The following is an 8,607-nucleotide window of genomic DNA, read 5'->3' as shown; positions in this document are numbered from 1 at the left end:
CTCTCCCTCCCTCTCTCTGCTCTCTCTCTCTGCTCTCCCTCCCTCTCTCTCTCTGCTCTCCCTCCCTCTCTCTGCTCTCTCTCTGCTCTCTCTCTCTCTGCTCTCCCTCCCTCTCTCTGCTCTCTCTCTCTCCCTCCCTCTCTCTCTCTACTCTCCCTCCCTCCCTCTCCTCTCTCTCTCTCTCTCTCTCTCTGCTCTCCCTCCGCCCGCGGGATCCGTGTTTTGCATCGCTCCTCAATTTGCATATTTTCCTCAGACTTTCCGTGCGGCGCTCCAGCCGTTCTTCCAGCTAGAAGGTGTACCACGGTGGCAATATCCATGCGCCCCGCGTTTACAGAACAATACGCACAGTAGAACCCACTGGAACATGTGAATAATGTTGCCGAAGCTTTCCGAAAGTAGAAATTGAGCGTTTAAAAAAAAAAAAAAAATTTGGATCAATCGCGTTTTGGTTGCGCACCATACGAGACACGTGCCTTCGAGGTAAACGGACAGCAGGACTGGGCAGCCAGATAACGTCAGTAGTCTTGGTTAACGTTACATTGTTTTTCTCCTGTGTTACAAGCGTGCATAAGCGGTTATAACGCCACCATAGTGGACGTAGACGTCGAGCGGAGGTTCATTTTGTTTTCGTTTGTGCACCTCGGTTGATAATTAAGACGCAGTTGGACATGTCGGAAGTACTACAAGACAAAATGAGTCATTATGGAAATGAGGATGACGAGGGACACCTTTCCTTCACCTGTCGCCTCCAAGACACCAACAACTTCTTCAGCGGCTCGCAGGGGGGGAAACGCCCACCCAAACTTGGACAGATAGGCAGAAGCAAACGAGGTATCTATGACCATCAAAGCATTTTCAGTTGTGTTATGGGGATGTCTTCTATGTTCATAATCATGGGATGGGAAGTCATGGGATGGGAAGTCATGGGATGGGAAGTCATGGGATGGGCAATTCAATGGGAAGTCGAATCTGTTCACCATCTCCCCGTGACGCACAGTAGGCTATCGCATTCCATGACTGTATTCTGATGATTACATTCCATGACTGTATTCTGATGATTACATTCCATGACTGTATTCTGATGATTACATTCCATGACTGTATTCTGATGATTACATTCCATGACTGTATTCTGATGATTACATTCCATGACTGTATTCTGATGATTACATTCCATGACTGTATTCTGATGATTACATTCCATGACTGTATTCTGATGATTACATTCCATGACTGTATTCTGATGATTACATTCCATGACTGTATTCTGATGATTACATTCCATGACTGTATTCTGATGATTACATTCCATGACTGTATTCTGATGATTACATTCCATGACTGTATTCTGATGATTACATTGCAACACATGTTTGGATGCGCAGTGCTTGCACTGTTCAATGCCTTTTGATACAAGTGTTGTCGTGCTGTTCTACTGAATATTCCAACCAACATGCATGCTGGGGTTCTAGAGGATTCTAGAATATTTTCTGGATGTGTCTCTTATTCTTGTGTGTGTGTGTGTGTGTGTGTGTGTGTGTGTGTGTGTGTGTGTGTGTGTGTGTGTGTGTGTGTGTGTGTGTGTGTGTGTGTGTGTGTGTGTGTGTGTGTGTGTGTGTGTGTGTGTGTCGTGCATGACCAATTAAATAAACGTAGCACATGCAACACTTCCAAAACATGCTCACACACACACACACACACACACACACACACACACACACACACACACACACACACACACACACACACACCATCTCGCTTTCTCTACCTCTCGCTCTCTCTACTTCCGTGCTGTAGCCTGGTGCATGAGTTCCATGCATTCACATCAATGAGATATTCGATTCTTAGATGTGATAACGTGCCAACCCTCCTCCTCCTCATCATCTCTTCCATGTTCTCCACAGTTGTCGAGGACGAGAACGGCGTTGACGAGGCGCTAAAAAACGGGACAGAGAAAACACAGACAGAGGCTTAAACACATCACCCCCCGGAAGGACATTGATTCTCATTTTCTATATGATATTTGCAGTTTTGATCCAAAGACACTGTATATAAGCACTTTTAACCCATGTGGCAACAAGCACTTCCAGTCCCATCTCCTCTCTCTCCCAGTCCTCATGATGATCTCCTGAGACTTATACTGGTAGGATGGGGAAGCAGCCGAGATGGAGACAGAGACCGAGATGAAGACAGAGGCGGAGACAGAAAGAGTGATGGACACAGAGGCGGAGACAGAGAGAGTGATGGACACAGAGGCGGAGACAGACAGAGATGGAGACAGAGGTGGAGACACAGAGAGTGATCAAGGCAGAGGTGGAGACACAGAGAGTGATCAAGACAGAGGTGGAGACACAGAGAGTGATCGAGACAGAGGTGGAGACACAGAGAGTGATCGAGACAGAGGTGGAGACACAGAGAGTGATCGAGACAGAGGTGGAGACACAGAGAGTGATCGAGACAGAGGTGGAGACAGAGATGAAGACAGTGACAGAGATGAAGACAGAGTCAGACACAGAGAGTGATCAAGACAGAGGTGGAGACACAGAGAGTGATCAAGGCAGAGGTGGAGACACAGAGAGTGATCAAGGCAGAGGTGGAGACACAGAGAGTGATCAAGGCAGAGGTGGAGACACAGAGAGTGATCGAGACAGAGGTGGAGACAGAGATGAAGACAGAGTCAGAGACAGAGATGAAGACAGAGACAGAGATGAAGACAGAGTCAGAGACAGAGATGAAGACAGCGATAAAGAGAAAGGCGGAGACAGAGATGAAGACAGTGACGGAGACAAAGATGAAGAGAGAGGTGGAGAGAGAGATGAAGATAGTGACAGAGATAAAGAGAGGTGGAGATGAAGACAGAGACAGAGACAAAGATGAAGAGAGAGGCGGAGAGAGAGATGAAGAGAGAGGCGGAGGGAGAGATGAAGACAGAGGTGGAGACAGATAAAGAGAGGCGGAGATGAAGATAGTGACAGAGATAAAGAGAGGTGGAGATGGAGATGAAGACAGAGACAAAGATGAAGAGAGAGGTGGAGACAGAGATAAAGACAGAGACAGAGATAAAGAGAGGTGGAGATGGAGATGAAGACAGAGACAGAGATAAAGAGAGGCAGAGATAAAGAGAGGCAGAGATGAAGATAGTGACAGATATAAAGAGAGGTGGAGATGGAGATGAAGACAGAGACAAAGATGAAGAGAGAGGTGGAGACAGAGATAAAGACAGAGACAGAGATAAAGAGAGGTGGAGATGGAGATGAAGACAGAGACAGAGATAAAGAGAGGCAGAGATAAAGAGAGGCAGAGATGAAGATGAGGACAGATATAAAGAGAGGTGGAGACAGAGATAAAGAGAGGCTTGAGACAGATATAAAGAGAGGTGGAGACAGAGATAAAGAGAGGCGGAGACAGATATAAAGAGAGGCGGAGACAGATATAAAGAGAGGCGGAGACAGATATAAAGAGAGGTGGAGAGAGATAAAGAGAGGTGGAGACAGAGATAAAGAGAGGCTTGAGACAGATATAAAGAGAGGTGGAGACAGATATAAAGAGAGGCGGAGACAGATATAAAGAGAGGCGGAGACAGATATAAAGAGAGGTGGAGACAGAGATAAAGAGAGGCGGAGACAGAGATAAAGAGAGGCTTGAGACAGATATAAAGAGAGGTGGAGACAGAGATAAAGAGAGGTGGAGACAGAGATAAAGAGAGGCGGAGACAGAGATAAAGAGAGGTGGAGACAGAGATAAAGAGAGGTGGAGACAGAGATAAAGAGAGGTGGAGACAGAGATAAAGAGAGGCGGAGACAGAGATGAAGACAGTGACAGAGATAAAGAGAGGCGGAGACAGAGAGAGAGGCAGAGACTGAGATGAAGACAGTGACAGAGATAAAGAGAGGTGGAGACAGATATAAAGAGAGGCGGAGACAGAGAGAGAGGCAGAGACTGAGATGAAGACAGTGACAGAGATAAAGAGAGGTGGAGACAGAGAGAGAGGCAGAGACTGAGATGAAGACAGTGACAGAGATAAAGAGAGGTGGAGACAGAGAGAGAGGCAGAGACTGAGCGAGAGATGAAGACAGAGGTGGAGACAGAGATGAAGACAGAGAGAGAGATGTAAACAGAGGCCCAGGTGAAATAGGTGAATTCTATCATGCAGGGATTAGGCCCACAGAACTCTTCTAAAACAGGAATGGCCCAACCCTCCACCTGGAGAGCTACTGGGTGAGCAGCAGGCTTTTTCTCCAGCCCTACACTTTTTTTTACACTAGTCAACCATTGGTCGTACAATCAAAACTCCTAAGCAGGCAGCCAACAAATGTAGCCGTGTAGAAAGGGTCTTTCACACACCAGATTCGGTCAATCAAGGTCCTGCGTAGCAGGTGATTAGTAGAATCAGGTGTGTTTACAGTATGTCTGGAGCGTCTGAACCATGAAACCAGGAGAGGATGATGAAGGAGGAAGACGATGAATCTAAGGTTCCAGCGGTAGAAAGAGACGATGCCGTCGAAACCTCACAGAAATCAGGGAAGGAACGGTTTTAAATGATCTACTGAACTAAAGCACACGTTGTTATATCAATCAAAACGTACCATATTACATAACCATTCTTTCTGCTCTTGATTCTTGATGACGACGAGTGCAAACAAATAATATAGGAAACGTGTAAATAAGAAATGGTAGCCCCACGTTCTGTTAGCCTGGGCGCCAGTCAGTTCCTGCTGTCCTTGTCAACTCCTTATGGAATTGTCATGTTTGGCGTGACAATGAGTGATAAAGAGTTGGCAAGACAGCACAAATAGATCTGGGAATCAGGCGTTTTGTTGCACAGTGGAGAAAAGAAGCAGTGAAATGGTTTGTCGTAATCTAACATAACGTGTCTGTATAAAGAAGCCTTATTTATGGACCCTTTGGATGCGTATTTTCCAGGCCTGACTGAGGGACAGTTTTCTATGTAGAGAATTACGACGACAGAATGAATGAATGAAAGCGATTTCTCCTTTTTTTACTTCTTATGAATTTTTATGTCGCCTGATCAGTTTTTTGCAGCTATAGAGTCATTTATATACATTATACAGGACTGTACACCACATGTTTGTAACGTTACAAGAGGCTTAAGTCTGGATTGTTAAATATAACTGTACACCCTCCCCTCTCTCTTGATAAACTATTTCTATTGCATTGCGCATTATCGTGTGTGCCAAATATCATGAGGGATAAAGCAGACCACTTGGTTGTTTATGTTGTTTCTATACCTTATAGCTGTAGACATTTTGTTCTTCTTCGGTTGTTGCCATTGTTCAGGGCTACTTCTTACCACTGAATTACCAACGCATGCATGGCAGAAATGGGATTGATGCATGGCAGAAATGGGATTGATGCATGGCAGAAATGGGATTGATGCATGGCAGATGTGGGATTGATGCATGGCAGAAATGGGATTGATGCATGGCAGAAATGGTTTGATGCATGGCAGAAATGGATTGATGCATGGCAGAAATGGTTTGATGCATGGCAGAAATGGGATTGATGCATGGCAGAAAATGCATGGGTTTGATGCATGGCAGAAATGGATTGATGCATGGCAGAAATGGTTTGATGCATGGCAGAAATGGGAAATGGTTTGATGCATGGCAGAAATGGGATTGATGCATGGCAGAAATGGGATTGATGCATGGCAGAAATGGTTTGATGCATGGCAGAAATGGATTGATGCATGGCAGAAATGGGATTGATGCATGGCAGAAATGGGATTGATGCATGGCAACGTTCTAAAGATGATCTAGTGTATTCTGGGACACCTGGTACACAGCTTTGAATGACTAACCTCCAGAACCATCTTAACACTACGTACCTTGTACTGTACTGTACTGTACTATGATCTTACTGATTTGTACCGTAGCCTAATATCTTGTAATAAAGATTCTGAAGAAGTTCATTAAGAAGTGTTCAGTGTTTATTGTGATGTATGTTGGATAATTCTATGTTTTGTTACTTTCTAAATGGTGCTGCTTTATTGGAAAGACTGCTTACACAACACAGAAATATGCTTTCAAGTCAAACTTGTTTTTCTCAGCTCAGATTAAGTCAAGTCCTGGGACTAAAATGCCTATTCAGAGTCATTTTAAATTCAGGAGCAGTCTTAATCTTGTTCTTGGAACCTGGTCCTAGAGGAATGGAAGCACTACAAAATACATTTTGCTTACGATGTCTTTCAGACTGTTACTTTCACATCTGACAGTCAAGGTCAAGTCAGCATTTGTTAGAAGTCAGGTCAGTTAGGGTAAAACTCAAATAAGGAATGAAATTGGATTGACAGGAACTGGGTGACCAAGAAATAAATAGAATCAGGCCACAGTTTGACTTCAAAACTGATTTCAATAAGCTTAACTAGAGTAATCAAGAGACGAGAGAAATCAAGAGACTAGAGTAATCAAGAGACTAGAGTAATCAAGAGACTAGAGGAATCAAGAGACTAGAGGAATCAAGACTAGAAGAATCAAGAGACTAGAGAAATCAAGAGACGAGAGAAATCAAGAGACGAGAGAAATCAAGAGACTAGAGGAACCAAGACTAGAGGAATCAAGAGACTAGAGGAATCAATCTCTTGATTCCTTAAATGAAGCTTTGATATGTTATGTATTTTCTCTCAGCACAGTCACAGGGTTTGGGCCTTGATAGTGTCAGTATCTCCCCGTTCCTGCAGGAACAACAACCCTGACGCAACAAATCTCAGTTCATCTCTTTACTCAAGTCTTCCTCCTCCTCCTCTTAACTCAGGTTGCTGTAATGTAAACAGGGAAGCTACTGGGACACTGAGGCATGGTGCGTCGTGATGAGACGTGACATTTCCAGGGCTGCTCTGGTGACTAAATGATTCATGTTCTGTGACCAGGCAGGCTCTCTGTCAGCAAATCAACATCATCACTGTCCAAGCGGAGCCTGAGTCTGGTCCACTGAGATATAGTAGTAAGGAACACACACACACACGGGTGTGAACACACACACACACACAGATATATGTACATATGCACACTGAAAAACATACACATTTACATGCACTCGCACAAAGACACACAGTTCACACACATATGCCACTCAAACTACATGCCACACCATTAGATAGCTGGTTCCCCTACTTTAGGTCTCTCTCGCTCTCTCTGTCTTTCTCTCTGTCTTTCTCTCTGTCAGTCTCTCTGTCTGTGTCTCTCTGTCTCTGTCTGTCTCTCTCTCTGTCAGTCTCTCTGTCTGTGTCTCTCTGTCTCTCTCTCTTTGTCTGTCTCTTTGCCTCTCTCTCTCTCTCTCTCTCTCTCTCTCTCTCTCTCTCTCTCTCTCTCTCTCTCTCTCTCTCTCTCTGTCTCTCTATCTCTGTCTATCTCTCTCTCTCTCTGTCTCTCTCTTCGTCTCTCTGTCTCTCTCTCTCTGTCTCTCTCTCTGTCTCTCTAGCCAGTCTTGACAGACATGAAAGAGGCTGCCTGCCTGGGCTCGCTGCCATGACAACGTGTGCACCTTGCCTGCTGCCTCGGCAGGGAGATGGGGAGTTGTTTCACTGAGAAGAATCTCCAGACTCTTCCACCATGCAGCGGAGTACGGACTGACTGACTGGCACACACAGACACACATGCACACGCACACAGATTATGTACACACGCAATGCACAAACACACACACACACACACACACTACAAATGAGTGGAATAAAATGAACATGTGGAGTGCAGTGGCTGGGCTGTTGAGGGTTACATAAGCTGTGACAGGTAGAGAGGTCACTGTGACCGCCAGGGGAATCTCACTCACCAAGACCTCTAACAAACAAACACACACACACACACACACACACACACACACACACACACACACACACACACACACACACACACACACACACACACACACACACACACACACACACACACACACACACACACACACACACACACACACACACACACAGTCATCTGTCTCACTCAGGAAAATACCAACTTCAGTTATTTGCTACTACACAGAGAGAGAGAGAGAGATGCATTCTGGGTGTTTTTCCACGGGGGGACCTGAAGATGGGATGGACCCTGGGCTTTCCTCTCTCCTCTGCAGTAGCAGCAGTTTGGAAACACCTGAGGCACTAGGCTGCCCCCATCCCCCCACATCCACATCATCCCCACATCCCCCCCACATCATCCCCACATCCCCCCACATCATCCCCCCACATCCACATCATCCCCACATCCCCCCCACATCATCCCCACATCCCCCCCACATCATCCCCACATCATCCCCCATCCCCCCACATCATCCCCACATCCCCCCCACATCATCCCTCCATCCCCCCCACATCATCCCCCCATTCCCCCCACATCATCCTCACATCGTCCCCACATCATCCTCACACCGTCGCAAGGAAAGGCTATACATGCAGAACGACAGTGGGTTAGGGGCATAACCTGGGTGTAAATCACAAGGTGAACATGGGGTAGATATTTCCCTTGGCTATAAAGAACCACAGTATGAGTCATAATACCCATAAAACCTAGCGTTCCAACACGGAAATTGTTCCAATCATGATTTTCCACTTTCCCCCACCAAATGAAATGCTAATTAGCTGTTAATGTA

The 8,607-nt window shown here is 45.6% G+C and overlaps 1 protein-coding gene across 6 annotated transcripts; it reads left to right on the top strand.

Annotated features, from left to right (window-relative positions):
* The first annotated feature begins 214 nt into the window (after window positions 1-214).
* camk2n1 (calcium/calmodulin dependent protein kinase II inhibitor 1) lies at window positions 215-5,942 on the top strand. Of its 6 annotated transcripts, none has more exons than XM_052526475.1 (3): window positions 215-834; window positions 1,908-3,072; window positions 3,251-5,942. In XM_052526475.1, the coding sequence occupies exons 1-2, from the start codon at window positions 672-674 to the stop codon at window positions 1,976-1,978; spliced, it is 234 nt and encodes a 77-aa protein (XP_052382435.1). In that variant the 5' UTR covers window positions 215-671; the 3' UTR covers window positions 1,979-3,072; window positions 3,251-5,942. The 6 variants fall into 6 exon arrangements, 1 of the variants encoding a protein (XP_052382435.1); XR_008144045.1 differs by lacking the exon at window positions 215-834 and having other exon boundaries at window positions 1,992-2,286; window positions 2,317-3,072; XR_008144049.1 differs by lacking the exon at window positions 215-834 and having other exon boundaries at window positions 1,992-3,072; window positions 3,251-3,379; window positions 3,533-5,942.
* Window positions 5,943-8,607: the final 2,665 nt, after the last annotated feature.

This window comes from Oncorhynchus keta, chromosome 10 (assembly GCF_023373465.1).
Source record: "Oncorhynchus keta strain PuntledgeMale-10-30-2019 chromosome 10, Oket_V2, whole genome shotgun sequence".
Lineage (NCBI taxonomy): Eukaryota > Metazoa > Chordata > Actinopteri > Salmoniformes > Salmonidae > Oncorhynchus > Oncorhynchus keta.
This window is presented reverse-complemented; position numbering and strand designations above follow the sequence as displayed.

Bases quoted from the DNA above. Each gene is read 5' to 3' on its own strand.
- camk2n1 (XM_052526475.1), top strand. From the start codon at position 672: ATGTCGGAAGTACTACAAGACAAAATGAGTCATTATGGAAATGAGGAT. The intron at 835-1,907 runs GTATCTATGACC...TGTTCTCCACAG, and splicing joins GATAGGCAGAAGCAAACGAG to TTGTCGAGGACGAGAACGGC.